The 26840-nt window shown below is 38.8% G+C and overlaps 1 protein-coding gene across 1 annotated transcript; it reads left to right on the top strand.

Annotated features, from left to right (window-relative positions):
• The first annotated feature begins 23714 nt into the window (after positions 1 to 23714).
• On the top strand, positions 23715 to 24371 carry LOC149142470 (uncharacterized). Its single transcript, XM_089451491.1, has one exon. The coding sequence runs from the start codon at positions 23715 to 23717 to the stop codon at positions 24369 to 24371; it is 657 nt and encodes a 218-aa protein (XP_089307617.1).
• Positions 24372 to 26840: the final 2469 nt, after the last annotated feature.

Raw genomic sequence — 26840 nt, 5'->3', positions numbered from 1 at the left:
CCTCTCTTTTCTTCTAGTTCTGGCGCTTTTCCTTAGATGTTTCCTGCATATAGATTTATATCAGTTGCTGACTTATAGTTCATGTAAATGAAAAGAGACAGAAGAAAAAATTGACATGAAAGCAATTAAGTTCTAATGAATGCATAATCATGTCACCCATTATGACTTGACTCTTCGAAAAACGCAACATAATCATCTTTGGATACACAGGCGTACAATCATTAATTTCCCGTAAGGTGCGCGCCTAATTTTAGGCTCATAGATCATGCTGAGGAATGCCTGCGACGAATGGCTTCTGCGATTTGCATCGCAGCATCGAAGATTGCGAGGTAAATAGGTGGCATCGCAGCGATTGATAGTCTCATTTGTCGCACACCATAGATCGCAGGTCGCAGCTTTGCATGGTCGCAGATCGCATATCGCAATATCGCAAGGTCGCAAGGTTTTTCGCTTTGTCACTTTGTGCTGCTTATGCGACATTGCGACGTGCGATGTTGCATATCGGCCGTCGGCGGCTTCTTAGGTTTTCCCCTTTTGAGCACCTTTAATGCACGCGATGCGATGAGTTCTCGCGTCGCTCCTCCTCAGTGTGTTCATGCGCTTTTGGAAAGCGCTCCTTTTTCCTTTGCGACGCGATATAGCTCTTAGGGAGTTAATACAAAAGGTTTTTCAAACAAAAATATTTTTTGGATTTTTTGGTTAAGGGTCCCCCTTTGCTTGATGTTATTACTAATATCAAACAAAGAGGGGGGTTGTTGGTGACCACAACAATGGCGATTCACTGTGAAGAACCAGTTATCTCTGCATTTCTATTGACCGTTCACTTCCGAAACAACAAAAATTTTTATATGTCTAAATTTTGTTATGGACAGATAGAGTAGATTGCCTCTCACCTTGTCGACGATATTTTGTCTCAACCCTTTTTATATCCCAATTTCTTGCTTCCTCAGGTTTTTTCTTGCATTCGCGTCAGACATTACTTGGTCTTGATAAAAGATAAAATAAGGTCTTCTCTGCGTACTGGCTTAAAAGTATGCTCATTTGTCGTAGGTAGAGCCTCTGCTGCCCGCAAGCGTCCATAGCCTCGACAGGGTTACCATGTTATCTAGCAATGATCCTTTTTCCTGCTTGAGGTTACTCGCAACATTCCAGAGAAAAATCCTTTTTGACACACATTTTTTTTTTTTTTAATTCTCTAAAGAACAATGTCTTGGTTTGGTGGCCAAATTATGACACAGTCATTCACCTAATTTACACTTTTGCTGAACAAGCCGGCTCGTGATGAGACCTCTTGTCTTTTGATTGCAACAATATTAAGTCGTTGCCCTGTTTTGATAGACAGTATTGGCAAAGTCAGCAAGTTATAATATCTGTGATCATGATAAGCCGGCTCGTGATGAGACCTCTTATTCTTTGAGATATAGTGTTTTGTTTGGATTGTTTCTCTGGATGCTGTAATTTCCTTTTAGCAGGGAGGAAGTCATTGTTTTTCCTTAAGAAAGCTCTGGACGACAATAATAGAGTTTTTGAAAACAACAACTTTGTAGAGAATGCTTATTTTATTATTGATGATACCTTTCATGGTGCTGATACAAAACAATTCTTTTACCAGAGGTTGCTTTTGTCAAAGTTTTTTAGAGGTCGAAACGAGTATCGTAATCAAAGTGAAGTTAACTCTATTTGTCAATAATAAAATTTAGATTTTCAAAAATTTTGCTATTTGTACAAGCGAAATCAAAATTTGATAGAGAATTGGCGTGCTCTTTCATGAATCCTTTTTAAATGATCATTTACAACGGGTTTTATTCATAAAAAGAGAAAAACAAAATAAAATAAAAACTAAAAACTAAATCTATCCTACAAAAATAGAAGATTTCTCTTCTATGGAAAGTATAATTTAAGAATCAGTCCATTGACAGGTAAAGAATCTCTCCTTCCTGCCAGATCCTGCAACACGAATGTAGACGGGTCTACGACTTCTACAATCTGAAAAGGGCCAAGCGACAGCTTCTGAAATTTCGTATGTTTGCCCTTTTCTTCATGAGCCTTATCCCATTTCAAAACTAAATCACCCATCTGAAAGTTTTTTCTGGTTATAATGCTTGAGTCAAAAGAAGATTTTATTAGCGCTTGGTGATGAGCATGGGTTTTCCTAGCTTGTTCTCTTTGTTCTTCTAGTTTGATTATTTCCATTTGTCTTAATTGTAAAGAGGAAGTAGGTACTTCATCGATATATTGCACTAAAGACAAAGAGGGAATGACTAGGTGAGTCGGAAGAACCACTTCTCTCCCATAAACTAAATTAAAGGGAGAAGTGCCGATCGAAGCTTTCTTTGTGATTCTATCAGCCCATAGAGCATTTACCAGCGCTTTGTGCCAATTCCTTTGGTTTTGGTCGATTGTTCTTTTGATAATTCTGATTAGGTTCTTGTTTGTTGATTCGGCCAATCCATTACCTTGCGGATAGTAGTTGGCAGAATATTTTAGTTTGAACCCTCTTTTAAGCGCAAACTCAGTCATAGCATTTCCAGAAAAATATGAAGCGTTATCAAACATTAATGCTGTTGGCAATCCAAACCTAGTGATGATAAATTGATCTATGAATTCAATAATATTTTCAGAATGAACTGTCTTGAGAGGAACTGCTTCTACCCATTTGGTAAAATAATCAGTTGCCGTAAGGATATACTTATGCTGCTTAGAAGAGTGAGGAACGATCTCACCTATTATGTCCAAGCCCCATTGACTGAATGGTTGGTCGATGATGACTGGTTGTAGCGGCATGGACGGTTTCCTTTGTTTTCCTGCAGCAGTCTGGCAGACTTGGCATTTCCTTACGTGATTGTATGAGTCTTTGAACAGCGTGGGCCAATAATATCCTGCACGCAAGATTTTATGTGCAGTCGCATCTCCGACATAGTGTCCGCTCGCTGGTCCATCGTGGAGTTCCTGCAAAACCTTTTCGGCTTCAGTTTTCTCAAGACACCTAAGAAGCACAGAATCGTAATTCCTTTTAAACAAGACATCATTTATGAGCTAGTATTGTTTAGCTTTTGATCTCAGAGCTCTTTTCTTGGTATGATCCAGACGTGATGGAGCATACCCGTTCTTAAGAAAATAAATGGTGTCAGCATATGATGATTCTGCATCGTTTAGGCTTACCTCGTACGCTTGTACCTCTTCAGATGAGTTCTCCGGGATTTGCGATGCTCCGGCTAACATCTTGCAGAAGCCTTGACCTCTTACGATGTTTGCTGGTTTGATCTCAAGATCATATTCTTGTAAAGCGGTAATCCAATTAGCTCTCTTTTCACCCACGTCTTTCTGCACTAAAAGGTTTCTTACCGCCGGAAACGGTACTACGCCTTTAGTGTGGGCTTTAAGCAAGAAAGGTCTGAAATATTTGATCACTTTGAAAACAACATATGCTTGTTTCTCTACATCTGAGTAATTAATTTCAGCACCTTGTAAGTTTGAGCTAAAGAATGCGATTGGAGCCTCCGCTTTCTCTTGATTTGCTTGGGTCAAAATCGTGGCATAGGATTTCTCTGAGGCAAAAGTGTATAAGGTAAAAGATTCTGAAAATTTGGGGTGGCCAAAGATGGAGCATTGATGATAGCTTGTTTGATTAAGTTGAATGCTTCGTGCTCATCTAGACCCCATTTGAAACTTGAATTCTTTTTTATCATATTTTGTAAGGGAGAAATAATACGTGAAAAATCCGGGACAAATCTTTTGACAAAATTGATCTGTCCAAGGAAGAATTGCATGGATTTCTTGTTATGAGGTATGGATATTTCGGAAATTTCCTTGATTCTGTTGGGTTCTATATGAATACCAGATTTCGACACTATGAATCCGAGCAATTTCCCTTCGCTTAACGCAAAGAAAGATTTCTTTGGGTTGAGCAAAATCCCATACCTCAAGCATCTTTGAAAGATTTGCTTCAAATCTTTGAGATGGTTGTTTCGTTTTTTGGAGTACACTATTATATCATCCAAGTAAATCACCACTGATTTATTGACTAACCCTTTAAATGCGATGTCCATGGATCTCTGAAAGGTAGCTCCGGCATTGATCAGCCCAAATGGCATCTTCCGATATGCATAAGTTCCCCATTTGGTTCGGAACGTAGTCTTTAACTGATCATCGAGATGCACCAGTACTTGATTGTATCCTGAAAATCCATCCAGGAATGACATTAATTCTGAGCCTGCTACTACCTGTAATATTTGCTCCATAGGTGGGAGGGGAAAGTTATCTTTCTGACAGGCTTTGTTGAGATTTCGGAAATCGATACAGATTCTAATGTCTCCGTTTTTCTTCCTAACGGGCACCATATTGGATACCCATTTAGAATGCCTGACGGGGAAGATTATTCTAGCTCTCAACAACTTATTAAGCTCAGTTTTTATCTGATTTTCTAGGTTAGGGTGTATTTTTCTGAGCTTCTGTTGGACAGGTTTTTCATTGTCAATCATAGGGATAACGTTTTGAATGATAGAAGTGTTGTATGTTTTTAGTTCATCGTAATTCTAGGCAAAAACGTTTTTGTATTGTCTCAGAAGACGGATATATGCTGATTTCTCTTCAGGGGCTAGGCCGTGACCTAGGTTAACGTTTTGTGGCTTCTGATCGGTCCCTAGGTTTACTAATTCATAGTTCAGGGTAGAACTGCAAAGTTTAGCATTGGCGGACCTTTTAAACCGACTTTTCAAATCATATAAATCTTCTAACTTGACCACCGATTTTGGTATAGCATTGTCGGAGCCATTTTGTTGTATTTGATGATCATGATGGTCTTCGTCGATTATCTGATTTGAGTAGGATCCTTCAGAAGTAAGGAAATTTACGATGTCAGGATCGTCGTTGAACACTCTCCAATTGGTGATATTGTCAGGGATGGATGGTCTAAAGATTAATTCTATTGAAAACCTATCAGGACTAAAATCTTCAGAAGGGATAAGTCTAGAGGCTACGTTAGCTAACAGGTCTGCGCTCGCGTTTTGAATTCTTGGGATTGACGAGATGTTGAATGCTACGAAATGTGCAGTGAGATCTTGAACTAATGATTGATAATGCTTTAAATGACTTGACAGGCAATGTATGGTGTTACGTACCTGTTTTATGACGATCTCCGAATCTCCAAAGACTTGAAGATACTTAATGTTTAATCTGATTGCTTTGTATAGGCCTTGAACCAAGGCTTCGTACTCTGTTGTGTTGTTCGTGCAATCGAACTCAAGTCTGCATGTGAGCATAATCTTATTCCCATCTGGGTTAATTAGAACGCATCCTGCTCCTGCTCCCTCATTTGATTTAGATCCGTCAAAATATAATTTCCAAAATAAAGATGTATTTACAGAATTATCTAAAAAACTAAAACATTTTGAGTCATCAGTTTGGGAGAAATTTTCAACTTGGGATAAAACTGAATTCTCTAAGTATGGTGAAATATGAGCATTGAAATTACCTAGGAAAGAATCTATTGCGTAATTGCCTACAATGCTGCTATTGTACGTTATGGCCTCATTTTCTCCTTCCAGTTCTGTCACTATGTATTTTTGGTGCAACTCTCATTCAACCTTTATCTAATTTGGTTTACCATTGTATGGTAACCACATGTGCGACCAATCGGTTGAAAAATATCCGTGGAGTTTTTCCAACCAATCCCTGCTAAGAATCAAACCATAGAACTCAGGGATATCAGCTACTAGAATGTCGATAACCTGACACACTTTTGGGTTAGACGACAATCTTATGGTCACCTGATTAAGTTCACCAATCACTTCGACTTGGGATCGATCAAGTTGAACTATACGTACCGCGGATTTTTGAGGTTTCACATTCAATTTGGCACATATTGATCTGGGTAAAATATTCGTTGAAGCACCAGAATCGACCAAGCAATTGTTCGCGTTTTTGTTGAAGATTTCATATGTGAGAAGAAAAGGAGGAGTATGAGATCTTGATCTTCCTCCAATCAAGGCGATGTCATTTGGATCAATTTTATTGATCGTGTTGGTTGGAGGCCTTCCCAGATTGTGGGAAGCTACAGCTGTAGGTAAAGATGTAGTAGGCACAGCATATAATTCTTTCATCATTATTTTCTGCTGGTGTTTCAATTTACTTAATTCGTACAGAGTGATATTAGCCCTAGTCTTCTTCATGTCATCAATGATGTTATACTCCATTTCATCCGACACTATTAGTGTTCTTGATGGAGGCGTTTGATCAGATTGGACTGGGCTAATCTGGGTTGCTTTAGCAGTTGTCTTTTTTGTTGCGACCTTTTCTTTTGTTGCAGGGCTTGCGCCCTTTTGTTTTGGAGTAGTTAGGGGAGGATCAAGTTGACTTTTGCTTCTCGTGCTAACAGGAAATGCTTCTTGATCCTCTTCTTGTGGGAGGATGAAGTCCCACATTCCTTGTAGTTCTACGACCTCTTCCTTGTCGGTCTGCCCTTCAATGGTATTCTCTTCTTCTTCGTCTTCTTCAGATTCAACGTTTGAGACAACACTAGGTGGTCTTACCTCCATGGGAGGATTTATTTTAAAAGTCCTAAAGGGCTTTTTCGAAGAAGTCTCTGCTACCTGTTTCTTAATATCAATCATCTCGTTTGACATGGCTTTCAACACTTTTTGTAATCCTTCCAAATCGAAAGGATCTTTCGTTTGCTTCTTCTTGGTGTCTTCTTTGAAAGAGATCTTCTTAGATTTGCGTTCTTCTATAGCGGATCTCTTTTCTAGGGCTACCACGCGTTTTTCCACTGCTAACGCTTCTGTCAAGTTGTCGACAAGGTGGTCTTGTTTGCCCTATCTACGAAGATAGCCAAGTTTGGAGGTAAAACCGTGATGTACCATTCACATCTTACTTCCTCGCTGGGTTATGAGGCGGCGGGGATTTTGTTGAGGATCTTATTGAACCGTAAGTTAAAATCTTTAATGGGTTCTCTAGCCTTAGCCTTAAGATTAGATAGGTCATTGATCAATGTCACCGTGGATCTGTCATCACCAAACTTGGTGAGGAACTGACTTTGAAAAATGTCCCAGCTTGTGATGGATCCGGAAGGTAACGAAAAGTACCATGACCCGGCTGTTCCCTGCATTGTATAAGGGAAAAGCCGGACAACAGCGTCTTCGTTAGTGACTCCGTTGAGATTAACAGAAAGCATGAAATTATTGATATGTTCCTCGGCTAGCATTCCTGCTTCCGGATTGAATTTAGGCAGCCATTTCTCAGGATGGGCCGGTATAGGGCTCAGGGGTGGAGGCATTAAAACCGCCCCAGGATTGTTCCATGGAGACTGGGCCATCGTTGAGCTGCTAGTTAATGGAAGTGCAGAAGACAATCCCTGATGCTGAGAAGATGAAGATATTAAGATCTTTGATGTTTGAAGAGGAAGGTTTGTAGAAGATGGGTGAGTGAGTTGGAATGAAAGAGTGGGTGGTTGACTTCACGGTGAGGGATTTGATATGGACGAAGTGGATGAAGGAGTCTGACTGTCAGACTCTGGTGGTGTTTTCCTTGCTCTTTTCCTGGTAGGGAGAGGGATTTCACTTGGTTGTATGCCAAAATTTTCACTCTTTGATCTGGTAAGGGGATGAGCAGGGTTGTACTGCGAAGTCACGCTGCTTTTAGATTTATCAGACTTCTGGTTAAAAATAGAGAATCCCTGGAGTTTACGAATCAAAGTTCGAATTTCAGGGGGTTCAATGATAGATTGGTCTGATATATTCGAATATGTAGCAGTGGTAGGTACTCGAGCGACTTCAAATTCCGGGTTTAACCGTGTTGGAGAAGTCGAGGGAGTTGATGAGGGTGTATTACTCTCAGAATGGTATTTAGATGTTTCTTTAGGTGCCATTCATAGTTCGGGCCCTCCTTCTAGCGCCAAATATGTTGAGGGCCCTAAAATCGGGTCAACAACAAGGGGGATACCCACCCGGTTGGGAACCTGGTTGGCGGCTCCGTGCCCGTTTGGTGTAGCGGGTCCGACTGGGGATAACGGGACCAGCTTCCCGTTCTAAGGGGATGTGTGTGTGTAGAGTTTGGTGATGTGTGTGTGTGTAGAATATAATAATGAAAATATGGAATTATTTCTAAGCTAATCTAGTTCTAAACTCTGAGACTGAATTTTATACTACTTTAATCTATCAAGAACAACACATCTAATCTACGCTAACCCGGGATAGAACTTTTTCCATTATGCGATCTAGAAAGATTTCACACAATAACTGGTAATGAAGATTATTCAGCTATTATGAGAATATAAATCAATTAAGATGAACCATCCTGCATAAAAAGTTAAGCAAAACGGTTGTGAACAGCATATCGCATAATCAGTTATTCATGTATTAAGCATAAATCAATGACTCCACCGTACAAAAGTGCCAAATGGTAGTCCACTCATTCATACGTTAACATATAAACAACATCAGCTGTATATTACTCTAAGAATGCAAGCAGAAACTCGTCAAGAGATAAAAGTACCATTTATGACTGACTTTATACTCACAGACCTGAAGCAATAATGATCTATTTCTACTTACTTCTAATGCCTACTAAGAGTACAGAAGTGCAACATCAGTAGCAGGTATTAAAATGCAAACATAAATAAATCTTGATCCGTCCATTCATCAAAAACCCCCTCCGAGGGTGCAAAAGTGCATGTTCTGAGGACAAGTTTTTTGACAAATTTCCGGACCCTTCTCCAATGCAACGAGAAGGGTTAAATACTACTAACCGGCTAATTTTAATTACAAAAATTTAGGGAACGGCTTCAAATGACCGCCCTTTTACTAAAACAAATTTATTTCTAAAAACTGAAACTAATTTCTAACCATTTCTGTATCTGCTCTTTAGTGCTGTAAGCGATGCGCTGTTCGCCGTGAAAGAGTCGGCTGCTTGTCCTTTCCTTTTGTTCAAGCTTGAAAATTAGAAATAACAAGAGCTGGAACCTCTTTCTGACAAACTAGAAGATATTTTTGAAAGTGTTCTTCTGGAGGAGTGTCTTCGCGGCGTGTATACTTAGTACAACTCAGATTTCTTTCAAACTGATTGTGTTGTTGCTATTTCGGTTTCCGGCCGTGCGAATGACTCAATGAGCTGGGGATTTTGTTGCCTGAATGATTTTCTCAATTGAAACTTGTTTCCATTCTTTGTTCCAGGCTTTTCTGAGACGTCTTTCCCCTTAAGCGTTTTTCTTTTTGCTTTACCCAATTTGGGACTCAGGATCTTTCATAAACGCTTTGCTTTTGTGCGCCTTTGACTCTGAGTCCTAGATAGCCTATTTCCATCAGCATTTGTTGAGTGATACTCTGGGATCCGCGGTCCTGCTGTATGCGTTATCCATCTGCGAAGTCATCTCCTCTCTTTTCTTCTAGTTCTGGCGCTTTTCCTTAGATGTTTCCTGCATATAGATTTATATCAGTTGCTGACTTATAGTTCACGTAAATGAAAAGAGACAGAAGAAAAGATTGACATGAAAGCAATTCAATTCTAATGAATGCATAATCATGTCACCCATTATGACTTGACTCTTCGAAAAATGCAACATAATCATCTTTGGATACACAGGCGTACAATCATTAATTTCCCGTAAGGTGCGCGCCTAATTTTAGGCTCATAGATCATGCCGAGGAATGCCTGCGACAAATGGCTTCTGCGATTTGCATCGCAGCATCGAAGATTGCGAGGTAAATAGGTGGCATCGCAGCGATTGATAGTCTCATTTGTCGCACACCATAGATCGCAGGTCGCAGCTTTGCATGGTCGCAGATCGCATATCGCAATATCGCAAGGTCGCAAGGTTTTTCGCTTTGTCACTTTGTGCTGCTTATGCGACGTCGCATATCGACCGTCGGCGGCTTCTTAGGTTTTCCCCTTTTGAGCGCCTTTAATGCACGCGATGCGATGAGTTTTCGCGTCACTCCTCCTCAGTGTGTTCATGCGCTTTGGGAAAGCGCTCCTTTTTCCTTTGCGACGCGATATAGCTCTTAGGGAGTTAATACAAAAGGTTTTTCAAACAAAAATATTTTTTGGATTTTTTGGTTAAGGGTCCCCCTTTGCTTGATGTTATTACTAATATCAAACAAAGAGGGGGGTTGTTGGTGACCACAACACCTCCCTGGCAATGACACCAAAAAGTGATGAGCCCCAGTATCACAACAAGAATGTTGCAACTCCCAACACTACCAACTTAAATTATCATATTAGTGTTTGTACAAACTTAAGAGGGGTCGACAATGTATGTGCAACCGACACCTTCCTCTTCCTAGTCTGACTCCCTTTGATGCAAGTGAAAGAAGGAAATGAAACAATTTCAAATGAGAAAAGATCTAAGTAATCCTCCAGCCTTAAGTTGTAGAAGGTAAATAACAATAAGAAAACGTATTCTACTTTTGTTTGAAAGTAAATGGCAGAAAGGGAATCTATTTTATTTGAAAAAATGTAAAGCATAATGACAACTAAGAAAGTCTAATCTATATTACTAGAAATAAAATGGCATTAAAGTAAATGTATTCTATTTATAAAGAAAGGAAATTCCTATATTACTCTTGCAAGAAGGAAATCACACTTGGCATAAAGTAAATTGCGAAAAGGAAATCAAAACTATTTGTAGAAATCAAAATTCAGGAAGAAAGCAATGTGAGAGCTAAATGGTGACCTAACCAAGACTCAACTCAACCAAATTAGTCTCAGAGAATTCATAGGCTATAAATCTACTTCTACCATGACTTTGGAGTGAAAATGGTCAAGGGAGATCTCGAAAACAAATTGCTACAAGATTGGTACAAGATTCTTATCTATTGAGTTAACTTGACGAATTATCAACCATATCAAATGAAAATGAGATGGGACAAATTTTGTTACTAATTAGGATTTCCTAGGACTCCAAACCAAGTGGAATCACTCAAAAACACCCCTGTTAACATGTGTTAAAAAATAGCAGAAAATTACTACTCTAAAAACCAAAAATTCAAGAATTAGTGAGCTAGTTAAACTATCAAATTCCTAACGTGATCAAGTGAAATTTCTATGGGGACTTTTTTTTATTAAGTAGAATGATTTTAGGGCTCAATACAAGTGGAATCAAGTCAAAATATCCTCATTAACACGTGAAAAAAAATAGCAAAAAATTACTACTAGAAACCAGAAATTTTAGAGCAATGAACTAGTAAGATTATCTAAGTGCCTTGAAAATGTGTTGGCATTATGGTACATGTGTTGTCCTTGATGGAAAACCACATACAGGTCAGTTCAAAAATGATAAAGGGAAACTCACATTGTAACAGGTCTATTCAGAGGTAACAGAGTAATGGTACAAAAGAACAGGATGATGGGACAAAGGATTACATATCAGAATCAAGAAATTGAGGAAAGAGAATGTTTTAAGTTGTATACATTGATTAACCTAGTCCAAGTAGCGTATACACACGGGTACATAGAATAAAGGAGCGTATACGTATGCACTCAGTTTCATAGAAGAAAAAACATGTATGGGATGGAAAATTAAGGTTAAAGAATACCAAGGGTCCATACCATGGTATTAGCCCGCAATATTAAGCGAAATAAAGTTACTTGACCCCATCTAAGAATACCATAGGTTCTAAGTGTTGTTTTGGTGCATGGTATTGACAAAGTCTCTAAGTATATAAGGAGGAGAAGATCAAAGGACTAATTGTGCAAGTGAAAGGGTTTTCATGAATACTTCTATCTCAGTATATTTTGTGTTGTAAGGGTTATGGTTATGATATAGATATGAAACATCTTGTGAACCCTTGGATACATTGTTGTATCAAGATCATGAGACCTGAAATGACTTATCATTGTATGATCTGATAATGGATAGGCTAGATCTAAGGCTAATACATGTTTAATCATTTAAATGCTATGATCTAGGTATATCTGAAGTCTTGAAAAGTTGTGAAGTTATAAGTCATTATTTGCATATCTATACACAGGTTCACCTGGAAAAAGGTGCGTATGCATGTGGGTTCGGAACTTCCAAGTAGCGTATGCAAAGGAAGGGCTTGTTCAGAAATGACTGATCTATCTGATAAGTGTTGTTGTTTCACTTCTGTTTTTCAATGATGTCTTCATTAGATTTGAAATAAATTGATTGTATTGTTGGCATTATGACACAGGTTTGGCACTATGACACAGGTGTTGTCCTTGATGGCAACTCACACAGATGACAGATCATAGTGCAGTAGGTCAGAAGCAAAGAATTGATGATCATACTACAAAGAATGAAGAAAGAAAAGTATATACGCAGGTTCACTATATACCAAGTCGTGTACACACACAAGTTCACTATATACAAAGTCGCATATATACGCAGGTTCTCTATATACCAAGTAGTGTATACACGCAGTTTCACTATATACAAAGGCGCGTATATCGTACACACGCATTTTCACGCAAGGAAAGGAGCATACATGTCGGAAAACTAAGTTTTGGGTCCGTGGTATTTGGACCTATGGTTTTTGACCTTGGTATTGCATCCGAAGTATTGAACCCAAGTATTGGGTCCCTAGTATTGGTTCTAAATGGTTTTGGACCATGGTATTGAGTAAGGCCTAAGACTATAAAAGGGGAAGGAGATCATTGGGCAAAGGCACTTACTCAAGCATTGAATATCTAATGAAGAGCAAGATCTAGAATTGGGTTATGGTGCATTGCTGGATCTGAACCAAGGAGGAACCTAAGCGCTAAAAGATGGATAAGTTTTATTGATGGGTCATGATCTTAAGGCTTGAATAGTAGTATCTTTGTGTGATTTTGATCTGTTATATTTGGCGCATGATTTGATCTATAAATCTGATAATCTGGGTTTAACTGAGGTTTGAATAAGTGAAAAGGGTAAATTATTGTTTATAGATCTATACGTAGGTTCGGCACAGCAGAGGCGCGTATACACACAGGTTCATTAATTCAAAACAACGTATATGCAAGTTGGCCTTAATACATCAGTGTATGCACGCAGGTTCTACATATTGAAGTAGCATACGTCTCATGAAATATGTTTTAGCTACTTCTGTTCATTGTTGTAGTGTTTTGAGTTCATGATTGGTTCTGGTTACTGTTACTGTATTCTGGTTACAGCTTTCTGAGAAGTGATTGGTTGATTCAGTACTGGTTTGTACAAATAATATTGGTTGATGCAGATATCCTTGATGTTTGATTTATGTTATTCATGGATCCAGTCTGAAAATTTATGAAACATGGTCTCTAGAAGAAAAGAGAAGGTTGTAGCCTTTGTAGGTCAGCACCTACGTACTAGTACCTCAGCTAATACAAGAGCTAACGGGTTTGTAGCTCCATTCCAGGAGAAGTTGGAGAACGAGAGAAGGTTGTAGCCTTCTGTAGGTAGTAGCCTGCGTACTGGTATAAGACTGCACCAGTACATAAACATTGTAAAAAGAAGTTTCTAATTAAAAGAAGATAGAGACGAATTGCAGCAAGTGGTTTTCACCCACATTGGGTTTCCACCTTATATATTTTGTTCTAATGTGTGACTGCCTGTTCTGTTTTACTGTTCCTGGTTACTGTTTATATGATTTGATGCACAAATTAATGATCAACATCTAAAGAATAATTTAAATTACAAGTCTTCTGGTTATACGCTGGTTTCCTTAACTATAGTTGCATACATACGCAGTTTTCACTAACTGAAGTAGCGTATACAAATCTGATTGTGAAATGAAAAATAATTGACCTGATAATGTTGATTCACCCCCCCTCTCAGTATTATTTCCAACAATTGGTATCAGATCGGTTCCTTCAGAAGAAGCTTGATCGCTTGAAGGAAGATCTATCATCATGAGCAACTACGTAAAAGAGGCATCTATCAGGCCACCAATTTTTTATGGGAACAACTTCGTCTATTGGAAGGTAAGAATCACAACCTATCTTCAATCTCTTGGTACAGAATTTTGGGATATCGTGGAAACATGATACACATTTCCATCAGCAACTCCTACAGATACGGCTAGTAAGAAGCAGTATGAAACAAATGCAAAGGCTGTAAATACTCTATTAGGGAGTTTATCTCAATCAGAATTCGTCAAGGTTATGCAGCTCAAACCGTGAAAGAAATATGGGACAAGATCATTCTGAGCTATGAAGGAGATGATCAGGTAAAATAGGCAAAACTATAAACTCTCAGAATTCAGTATGAAAATCTCAGAATGCACAATGATGAAAGTGTGGCTAACTATTTCTTACACATAGATGAGATTGTTAATTGTATGAAAAACTTGGGTGAAGAAATAAAAGAAGTTACTTTGGTTGAAAAGGTTCTAAGATTCTTGTCTTCTAAGTTTGAATCAAAAGTTTCTGCCATAGAAGAAAAGCAGAATCTACAGAGCATTACCATGTCACAGCTGCACGGAATCGTAACTGCTTCCGAAATGAGAAAAGGGGGACCATCAGACAGGAGAGAAGCCGCATTCAAAGCCTCAGGAAAAGGAGATTACAATGAGTCAGGACATATGTCAGAAGGAGAGGAATAATCAAACTTTGTCAAGAACCTTCAACGGGGTTCTGGAAGATTCAGAGGTAAGCTACCTTTCAAATGTTTTGCTTGTGGAAGAGTCGGTCACTATGCTGCCAAGTGTCCTCATAAAGATAAGCTTGACAAAGGTAAGGAACTAGTTAGATGGAACATAAAACAAAATGTAAGTAAGAAGAGCTATTATACACATGAAGAAAGTGATGGATTTTCAAATAGTGATGAAGATGAACAATGTAATGATTATAGACTTTTGATGGCTTTTGAAGATGATGATTTCTTGGATCCTATAGATGAAGAAGGTCTTTATGAAGAAATTTCTAAACTCAAAATTTGTTTAGAAGAAAAGCATATGATTATAGATACTCTGACATTCCAACTTGCTGAAAGGGAAAAACACAATGAAAAGTTAGAATGTGAAATTGTGGGACTTAGAAAAGATATTGAGAAATCAAAAGCTCTTAATCTTAGATTTGCTAAAGGATCTGAAACTTTAGATGATATTATCAAAGTGCAACATTCTCCTCTAATCAAGACAGGTCTTGGATATACTGAAGAAGCATCTCAAGCACAAAAGCAATCCACCTCCAAAATTTATCTTGATGCAACAAGGGGAAGTGAACAGGTTGAAAATCGATAGCAAAGGCATAATGCAGATCACCAGGTAAATCAGGGACAATTTACTTCAAGAATGAACAGAGATCACCAAGTAAATCGGGGGCAATATACTTCAAGGATGAACATAAGCTACAATGAACCGCAGGTAAATCATTCTCAATTTGCCTCAAGAATGGATGTCAATAGAAACTATAATCATTTGGTCGGTAGGTTTGATAATCGCAGGAATTTCTTTAATGGCCAATGTTTCTCTTGTCATAACTTTGGACACAAAGCTGCTCAATGTGTTGCCTACAAGACCATCATGAATAGAGAAGAACAAAAATAAAGGAGTGTGACTGGGATCATGAAAAGGACCTACAATAACTTTTCAGCTCTTGAAAATGAAATAGAATGTTCTATTTGTAACAACTTTGGTCATGAATATTCTGAATGCAGGAGTAGGTTTCGGCAAACATCTCAAAAGGAGCAAGCTTCATTGAGTCCCAAAACATGGAGAAAGAAAGAACTGCAACCAGAAAGATGTGGTATAGCCTTATATGCGGAAGGGCAGGAAAATCAGTGTTACATCAACAGTGGATGCTCGAAACATATGATAGGTGATAAAGAAAAACTTCAGTCATACCATGCCTTAGAAAAGGAAAGGAGGGTCTCATTTGGAAATGACACCCCTACACTCATAAAAGGTAAAGGTTCTATTATTTTGAAAGAAAACGTCAAAGCTGGAAATGTTATGTATGTTGATGGTTTAAAACATAATTTATTGAGTGTCAGTCAAATGTGTGATCAAGGAAATGAGGTAATATTTCGATCAAATGGATGTATTGTTCGTGAGATTGATACAGGAGAAACAGTGATCAAAGGCATAAGAACTCCCAATAATTTATACATACTCAAGGGAGGACAACAACAATTCTATCTAAGTAAGAATGATGAACACTGGCTATGGCACAGAAGATTGGGGCATCTAAGCTTCTCTCAGATAAGGAAAGCATGCAAATATCAGGCGGTTCGTGATCTCCCTGACATCAGAATTCCAGACAATACAATATGCAAATCATGTCAGTTTGGTAAGAAAACCAGAACTAATTTCCCTGAGAAGGAAGGATCAGCTAGTAGGCCACTTGAACTTGTCCATACTGATGTATGTGGTCCATCTAGGAAGAGGTCACCTCGAGGAGAAGAATACTTCATATTGTTCATTGACGATTTTTCCAGGATGTGTTGGATAGGACTTCTGAAGCATAAAGACGAAGCTTTCGAAAATTTCAAAGCATTCAAAGCCTTCATTGAAAACAAATCAGATCACAGAATCAAATGCCTCAGGTCTGATCGAGGAGGGGAATTTACCTTGGATGAATTTTTTGACTTTTGTGAAGAACATGGAATAAGAAGGGAATTCTCTGCAACAAGGACTCCTCAGAAAAATGGAGTAGTGGAAAGGATGAACATAATGGTTCAACAAATGGCTCGTGCTATGCTTGATGAGTCTGGAACTCCTGCAACCTTCTAGGGTGAAGCTGCATTTGATGTAGTTACTATTCTTAACAAGACAAACGTCCGGGTGAACAACACTCAAACTCCTCATGAACTTTGGTATGGTAAGACTCCCATGGTAAAATACTTCAAAATTTTTGGAAGCAAATGTTACATCAAAAGGACTGATGAAAACCTTGGCAAGTTTGAACCTAGAGTAGATGAAGGCATTCTCCTTGGTTACTCTCCCCATAGCAAAGGATATAAGTGTTATAATAAAAGACTTGGAAAAATTGTTGAAAGTATTGATGTAGTGGTTGATGAAGAAGGAAACATTCCTAGGCAGGTAAAATCTGAAGATTTCTAAGATGATGAGGACTATCCTTCAACATCAAATCAAACTTATGATGAAGAAGAAACCCATGAGGCTCCAGAAGAACAGATAAGGTTAGAAGAAAAGACTCCTTCCAGGTACATTTAGAAGAATCATCCAAAAACTCAAATTTTGGGGAAGAAAGAGGCAGGTGTACAAACAAGAAGAACTATTTCAGAAGCTTGAAGCTATATAGCATTGCTCTCATCCACTGAACCACAAAATGTAATTGAAGCATGCAAAGATGAATGCTGGGTCAAGGCCATGAATGAAGAACTTGAGAAGAATGAAAAGAATAAAACTTGGGAGTTGGTTCCTAGACCAAATGATAAGAATGTCATAGGGACAAAATGGATATTCAAAAACAAGTTGAATGAAAATGGAGATGTTATTAGAAACAAGGCCAGACTTGTTTGTAAAGGGTATGCTCAACAAGAAGGTATAGACTTTGAAGAAACTTTTGCACCGGTTGCTAGACTTGAAGCCATAAGAATGTTTCTTGCTCTTTCTAGCTTTCAGAAGTTCAAAGTATTTCAAATGGATGTGAAATCAGCCTTTTTAAATGGAGACTTAGAAGAAGAAGTGTATATTGAGCAACCAGATGGATTCATCCTTGGAAATGATCCAAAACTTGTATGTAGACTTAAGAAGGCACTCTATGGTCTTAAAGAGGCTCCAAGGGCTTGGTATTATCGTCTGGACTAATACCTCCATCAAGAAGGTTTTTCAAAAGGATCAACAGATAGCAATATATATATAAAAATTGATAATGATAAATTGCTAATTCTTGTTGTGTATGTTGATGATATCATCTTTGATAGCAATGAAGAAGCCATAAGTCAAAACTTTGCCTTGGTGATGCAGAAAGAATTCGAAATGTCCTTGCTTGGTGAGCTGACATATTTTCTTGGCTTACAAGTCCAACAAAATAAAGACGGTATCTTTTTATCTCAAACCAAGTACCTCAAGCAGATCTTGAAGAAATATGGCATGGAAGATTCGAAACCAGTATGTACCCCTATGGTAATAGGATGCAGCCTCAGCACAAATGATGAATCAGAGCAATACATCAACCAACCTATAGATCCATGATTGGTAGTCTGCTCTATCTGACGGGTACCCGACTAGACATCATGCATGCAGTGCGAATAGTTGGAAGATTCCAGGCAAATCCAAAAGAAGCACATCTTCAGGCGGTTAAAAGGATTTTCAAATATCTTCAAGGAATTATACGAAGAGCTTCGGCGTAAATCACATATAGAAAGACCTTTGTCCTGATGATGAACCACACTTGTTGGTTCGAAAAGCGTCGACAAAGGTCTTTCTATATGTGATTTACGCCGAAGCTCTTCGTATAACTGTTATGGATCACAGAAGTCTCAATTCAACAATCTTCAAGGAACACAAAAATATGTCTTATGGTATCCTAGAGATACAGATCTCACACTTCATGCATATATAGATGCAGATTGGGTAGGAAGCGTGGATGACAGAAAAAGCACTAGTGGTGGTGCATTCTTTATGGGTTCTAGACTAGTATCTTGGTTTAGCAAGAAACAAAGTTCAATTGCTTTATCTACAGTTGAAGCAGAATATGTGGCTGCTGCTTCTTGCTGCACACAACTTCTTTGGATGATGCAAACATTGCAAGACATTCAAATCACTTGTACTCCACCTATCTCCATTTTTTGTGATAATACAAGTGCAATCAGTATTTCAAAGAATCCAGTCATGCATTCGAAGACCAAGCACATACCTATCAAATATCATTTTCTCCGGGAACAAGTGCTTGAACAAAAGGTAAAATTGGAGTATGTCCCCTCCAAAGAACAAGTTGCTGATATACTCACCAAACCACTACCCAGGGAGACATTTGAATACCTCAGACAGAAGCTGGGAGTAGTTGATGCATCATCTTGCTGTTGAAATTATCTGTTTTAGAGAACAGTGGTTGTACGCGAGTTTAATGAAGCATATCCGCGTATATACACTGATTTCTGTGGGTACAGTCGCGTATATGTTGGTTTGAAGAAAAACAGTGGGAACAGACTCAAGATGAAAAGAGTCTGATATGGGTCTGACAGAGACCATCTGGCACAGGTTCAGGGGGAGCATATACGTCTAATAATGCATTGTTGGCATTATATTAGAAGATCTTGGTTCAATTTCACAACTATTTTTTTTTAGGTGGAACATGTGCAGAAGAAGATCATGGTTGCCGGTCTGAATGATGATTGACAGATGCTGCTGATGTTAGTTGATGATATTAGATATTTTTGTCTCTATGTCATGTATTTCATTTATTATTAAGGTCATGTAACGGCCTATGTTGGTTTCCCCACTATGCCTGGGATGGATGATGTAATGTTCTTGTTTATCTTATGTAAACTTTTGGTGTATCCCCACTTGGTTGGGTGGATGAGTCAATTTTGGTATATCCCCACTTGGTTGGGAAATGGTTGTATGTATGAGTCTTTGATGATAGGAAGGTCATGTATGATGTATAAAGTCATGTTTCTTCTTGTAGAACATCTTTTTGCAGACCTTGCCTACTGTCGGGGGAGCATGGACAACACAACAGAGTAGAGATTTCAGCGTGTACTCAGGGGGAGCATAACCCTTTGCACTTGATGACAAAGGGGGAGAATGACTTTGAGGAACTTGGGGTTGCCATCAAGTCCAAAGGGGGAGATTGTTGGCATTATGACACAGGTTTGGCGCTATGAAACAGGTGTTGTCCTTGATGGCAACTCACACAGATGACAGATCGTAGTGCAGCAGGTCAGAAGCAAAGAATTGATGATCAAACTACAAAGAATGAAGAAAGAAAAGTATATACGTAGGTTCACTATATACCAAGTCGTGTACACACATAGGTTCACTATATACCAAGTCGCGTATATACGCAGGTTCTCTATATACCGAGTAGTGTATACACGCAGTTTCACTATATACAAAGGCGTGTATATCGTACACACACATTTTCACGCAAGGAAAGGCGCGTACATGTCGGAAAACTAAGTTTTGGGTCTGTGGTATTTGGACCTATGGTTTTGGACCTTGGTATTGCGTCTGAAGTATTGAACCCAGGTATTGGGTCCCTAGTATTGGTTCTAAATGGTTTTGGAAGATGGCATTGAGTAAGGCCTAAGACTATAAAAGGGGAAGGAGATCATTGGGCAAAGGCACTTACTCAAGCATTGAATATCTAATGAAGAGCAAGATCTAGAATTGAGTTATGGTGCATTGCTGGATCTGAACCAAGGAGGAACCTGAGCGCTAAAAGATGGATAAGTTCTATTGATGGGTCATGATCTTAATGCTTGAATAGTAGTATCTTTGTGTGATTTTGATCTGTTATATTTGGTGCATGGTTTGATCTATAAATCTGATAATCTGGGTTTAACTGATGTCTGAATAAGTGAAAAAGGTAAATTATCGTTTATAGATCTGTACGCAGGTTTGACATAGCAAAGGTGCATATACACGTAGGTTCATTAATTCAAAACATTGTATACACAGGTTGGCCTTAATACATCAGCATATGCACGCAGGTTCATTAATTCAAAACACCGTATACGCAGGTTGGCCTTAATACATCAGCGTATGCACGCAAGTTCTGCATATTGAAGTAGCATATATCTCATGAAATGTGTTTTAGCTACTTCTGTTCATTGTTGCAGTGTTTTGAGTTCAGGATTGGTTCTGGTTACTGTTACTGTATTTTGGTTACAACTTTTTGAGAATTGATTGGTTGATTCAGTACTGGTTTGTACAAAGAAGATTGGTTGATGCAGATATACTTGATGTTTGATTTATGTTATTCATGGATCCAATCTGAAAATTTATGAAACATGGTCTCTAGAGGAAAAGAGAAGGTTTCATCCTTCTATAGGTCAGCACCTACGTACTAGTACCTCAGCTAGTACAAGAGCTAAGGGGGTTGTAGCTCCCTTCTAGGAGAAGTTGGAGAACGAGAGAAGGTTGTAGCCTTCTGCAGGTAGTAGCCTGCGTACTGGTATAAGACTGCACTAGTACAGAAACATTGTAAAAAGAAGTTTCTAATTAAAAGAAGATAGAGATGAATTGCAACGGGTGGTTTTCACCCGCATTGGGTTTCCACCTTATATCTTGTGTTCTTCTGTGTGACTGCCTATTCTGTTTTACTGTTCCTGGTTACTGTTTATATGGTTTGATGCACAGATTAATGATCAACATCTAAAGAATAATTTAAATTATAAGTTTGCTGGTTATACACTGGTTTCCTTAACTATAATTGCGTACATACGCAGTTTTCACTAACTGAAGTAGCGTATACAAATCTGATTGTGAAATGAAAAATAATTGACCTAATAATACTGATTCACCCCCCCTCTCAGTATTATTTCCAACATGTATAAGGAGATTGAGTCTAGTTGACTGATCGATTGAGTAAGAAGGGTGATCTTTGATGCTATCTGTTTAGAACTCTATGATATGACAATAGATCTTCAAAACGTCTTTGGTTAGTATAGTTTTTGGTTCCAAAGTTTTATGATTCAGTATCTTTAGATGTATACGTAGGTTGAGTTACAGAAAGTAGTGTATACATGCAGATTGTCCTCATTGAAGTGGCGTATACATTCTGACATATGATTTTTGAGGTTGCAGTTGGTTTTGGTTGTTGATGCAGTGTTCTAGGTTCGACTCTGTGTTCTAGTGAAAGTGATCTAACTATTCAGTTTGATTGATTATGTTTTTCTTCAGAATTGATGGGTTTCAGTGATTAGTCGATGCAGTTGTATTTGATGGTTGTATTGCAGTTGTGGTGATTGATTTTGAGCTTCAATGTTACTGATGGGTTCAGTATGAAAATTTGATGAAACGTGGCCTACATATTGTGTTGTTGTGTACCAAGAGTATCCAGTCTAAAAATTTATGAGGTCCTTGGAGGAAGAGTGAAGGTCGTAGCCTTCTGTAGGTCGACGCTTATGTACTAGTACAAGTTTACGCCAGTAAAAGAGCCAGTGGGTTGTAGCTCCCTTCCCGTAGTAGCTAGAAAACGAATAAAGGTTATAGCATTCTTTAGATCAGCGCCTACGTACTGGTAAACATATTAGCCAATACAAGAGCCAGGGGTTTGGAGCTCCCTTCCAGTAGAAGTTGGAAAATGAGTGAAGGTTGTAGCCTTCAGCAGGTAGATGCCTGCGTATTGGAAAAAGTCTGCACCAGTACAAAACTTGTAAACACCTTTTATAATAAGAATATTGAAGACTGAGACAACAACAGCGGTGGTTTTCTCCCACATTGGGTTTCCACCTGAAAAATGTTCATGTGTGTTCATGTGTGTTGATTTATTTTGTTCTTACTGCATCTGTTTACTACTTAGTAAATGCATCACACTCTGATTTAAGTTCAACAGAAAATGAATTAGTTGTTTTACAAGTTTATTATCTATACGCTGGTTTCATTCATTATAGTCGCAGATATATGCAGTTTGGTTTTTGAAAAATCGCGTATACAGTTTGAAAAGGAAAAATTATTATTGTGAAAGTTTAAATAATGATTCACACCCCCCCCCCACCCCACCACCCTCTCAATATTTTTCCCAACAAAATTTTGTGGGGTAAATTTTGTTATTAATCTGGATTTTTTTAAGCTCCAATAAAAGTGGAATCAACTTGAAATAATCTCATTAAAACGTGCTAAAAATTACTACTATTTTGTTACAAGATACTTCTATAAATTCCAAAATTGTGAACGAGTAAACCAATCCAAGTAGATCAATAATGGATAAGAATTTGCAAGGTTGTTATAAATATGAATCATGCTTGTGAATTCAAAAACAACTTGCAAAAAACTCACTTCAATCATTTAACCAATATAACCTACAACAAATGAAACATGAATACTAAATGCAAAAATAGGAAAAACAAGAATGGAAGATGCAAGTGAAAACTTTGAAAGAAGATAAATAAATTATACAATCAAGATTTGAGGCTCTCGGGATGGCCAAGCCCAAGGATACTCAAAGTCCTAAGGACACCAAGATTTATAAGCTAAAAATGATACCAAACTTCATTATTTGAAACAATCCAAGTACATCCCTCCTATAAATGGAAGTAAAGGTTCTAAATAACATTTTTTTCTCTCCATTGTTGAAATCCTCCCGAATAACATTACTTTTAGAAGGAAAAAGCGGAACGAGGAATGGCGGCTAGGGTTTGAAGAAGACCTGCTCAAGCTGCAGCCATAGTACCAACTCTGGAGGAGGACAGTGCCAGAGCAGCAGAGCTTCGCAGAAGAGGGCAGGTTCTGACCCTACAGATGAAAAACGTGGGGTCCAGCGGGACCCCATCTTATAAACAGGTAATGATGCACAAGGAAAAAACTGCACTAGACGGGGTGCAAATATCAGGCTCTGAGAAGTCAGGAAAGGAGGATCTGACCAACAAAGGAAAGCTAAACAGTGAGGGCAAAGATACCCCGAAACAAAAAGAAATCATTGGCAGCAACAATACTGAGAACAGAGACAGGAAAAACCCTTCCCCTGAGGATGAAAGAGCACATGAAAATGGGCTTGAGGATGAACGATCAAGAGACAAGGAGGATCTAAACCAAGCCAAGGCAGGACAGGAAGGAACAACGACGGAAGTCAAAAAGAAAGAAACCCAGGGACCGTGCAAGCCCAAAGCAACTGAAACCCTACGGGTAATAATCTCTGACCCAGAACTATAGGCGTACCGTGACCACATGGTAGAACATGCAGTGATCTGCAAGTTTATGGGTTTCTGGCCAACAGAACGAGCCCTGTGCATGTGGATAAAGCAGCAATGGAAACCCAGAGGGGATGTAAGACTCCACTTAGGAGCCAAAGGATTCTTCACAGTGGTTTTTACCAATCTGGATGACAAGGATCGAATCTTTGATGGAGGCCCATATTTCTTTGCCTCAGCAGGTCTTTACATGAGACCATGGAAACCCAACTTCACACCAGAACAGGAAACCTTCAAACAGGTACTGGTTTGGATTCGCTCATTCTCTCTACCGATTGACTACTGGGGACAGGAAACACTTGGACAGATAGTCAACAAGTTAGGAACCTTCATCAAAGCTTCAGAGGCAACATTACAGAAAAGATACACCTCCTATGCAAGGATTTGCGTCGAGATGGATGTTTCGGGAGCTCTTCATGAGGACCTATGGCTAGAATACAGAGATGAAGTGTATTTTCAGGCTATAGACTATGAGCAAATCCCATTCCACTGCAGAAAATGTCATGAACATGGACATTTGATTATAGAATGCCCAATGAACAGAAAGACGGAGAAACCCAAGGATAACAGAGGAGATAAGAATAAGGAGGCCTTTGTTCGACCTAATGCTAGACAGAGAGCAAACAAAAGATGACAAAATAAAGCAAATACCTCCTTCAGAAACACAAGCAATGCTTTTGAGGTGTTGGAATCAGAGACAGATTCAGAGGACAACAATCCAGAGCGCGAGACACTGAGAGAAAGCCAAACCACAACCACACCAGGAACAAAAGAACCCATTTCTAATCCATCCAACAACATCCCACATGCTCAGGGACAAACAGAAGGATTAGAAGAAGACTCAGAGATGATGACTAGCGAAATAGGGCTAGAGGATATGGAACTAAGCGACATTCTTGAACAAGAAGGTATGGATCTACCAAACATGGTAGAAAATTGGAAGAAGAAAGGCATGGAACACATATCAGAAGAGGAGGTGAACAGAATCAACAACTTATTCATAGCAAGACAACAAGCAGAACTGGATTTGCAAAGAAGGAGCTTGGGAACAACAAAAGGGCTAGGGGTAAGAGCTCAAGGACTGCATCAAACCACCACCAACTCAAAGCACTGGAAAAAACGAGGAAGAAGGACAAACAATGAAGCATTACAAGAACTTGGTTAAATGCTCCTAAACTCAGGTAAGATGAAATCCCTTGAGGTGTTCACATTCACCTCCTAAAATTTGTTAATTATGAAAGTACTTTCATGGAATGCTAGAGGGCTAAATAGCCTAAAGAAGCAATGGTCACTAAAGAAAAAAGTAAATAAGGAACAACAAGATATAATTTTTTTGCAAGAAACTAAATGCTCTAGCAAAACAATGGAAAACATCAGTAAAAAATTGGGTAAACGAATGGAATACCTAGAAATAGCAAGCAGTGGATGGGAAGGGGGCCTGGCCATTCTTTGGAATCCTCAAGTTCTCCAGCTTATATCCTCTGAAGCTACCAGATCTCATATATCTATCGAAGTCCAAATGGTAGGAAATCCGGCCACCTATCTTTGCACAAATGTATGGAGATCTGACTCCCTTTTTCAGCTCATAATATAGCAACCGAAATTTGTCTAAAAAAAAAAAATGTCTATGGCCCTCAGAAACTAGAGGAAAAATTGCTATGGCTCAGAGCTCTATCCAACTTGCAGTAGAGATATCCCTAATCAAAAGCCGTTTTCGGAGGTGATTCTAACATTCACTTCGCTCACGGAAAAAAAGGAGGCATCAGATCTCTCAACATGGATTTTGAAGCTTTCAAAGACTTTATTAAATTAGCCAAGCTGGTAGACATCTTCCCCAAGAGTGGAGCTTTCACATGGAACAACAAAAGAGGGGGTGATAGGCAAATCGCCTCTAGACTGGACAAGTTCTTAGTGACAAAAACCATTCTTCTGGAAGGGATTACTGTGGATTCGGACATACTACCAAGTGGCGGTTCAGACCACTAGCCCATAATAATGAATGCAGCCATCCTAGGCACACCAAGGAATAAGCCATTCAGATTTGAAAAGTTTTGGCTTAGTCATCCTGAATTCACAACGAAAATAAAACAATGGTGGAGTGAACCGTTAGGTATAAGAGGCACTAAAATGTTCATTCTCCAAGCTAAACTTAAACATATCAAAACCAGGTTAAAATCCTGGAATCAAGAAGTCTTCGGTAACATTTTCAAGGAAAAAAAGAAGCTGGAGGAGCAATTGGAACAAATTCACAAGGAATGGATCCAGGGAAATATTAATCAAGAAACTATGAATACAGAACAAAAACTCATGCAGGACTGGCAGATAAGATGCCAACAGGAGGAAACTCTATGGAAGCAAAAGTCTAGAATTCAATGGCTTAAGGAAGGTGAAAAGAACACTAAATTTTTTCACAGATCTGCCATTGATCACAGAGGTGCTAATAAAATATTAAGAATAAAGGATGATCAGGGAACCTCGGTGCAAACTCATCATGAAATCTCGAGCCTTCTCATAAATCATTTCAGCCAAATTGCATTGGAACCTAATATTGACAGAGAGGAAGCTATTAGGGACCTAGTGACTTCTATTCCCAAGCTCATCTCAGAGGATCAAAACAAGGCTTTAAATCGAGCAATTACCTTGGAAGAAGTGGAAGAAGCGGTGAAAGATATGCCAAATGGTAAGGCGCCAGGACCGGATGGCTTCACCATCGACTTTTACAAAGCCTGTTGGGAAATAATCAAAACAAAGGTATGGGAAGTGGTGGAGGATTCTTGGCACTCCTCTTCCATCCTAAAATCCCTCAACTCTATGTTCATAACCCTTATTCCAAAGGAGGAGGAAGCAAACACTCCGTCGAAGTTTCGACCAATTGCATTGTGCAATGTGTTGTACAAGATCATATCTAAAGTCATAGCTAACAGACTAAAACCAATTCTTCCAGGTATCATTTCGGAAGAACAATCTGGTTATGTAGAAGGGAGACAGATTATGGACAACATACTACTAGCTCAAGAGATGATTCATACTCTCCAAACTCAGAAAAAAGGCGGGCATGCTAATGCAGTTGGACCTATCAAAAGCTTATGATAAAGTCAGCTGG

Source organism: Pinus tabuliformis, chromosome X (genome assembly GCF_031772625.1).
Source record: "Pinus tabuliformis cultivar Carrire ecotype Pingquan chromosome X, CPIR1, whole genome shotgun sequence".
Lineage (NCBI taxonomy): Eukaryota > Viridiplantae > Streptophyta > Pinopsida > Pinales > Pinaceae > Pinus > Pinus tabuliformis.
This window is presented reverse-complemented; position numbering and strand designations above follow the sequence as displayed.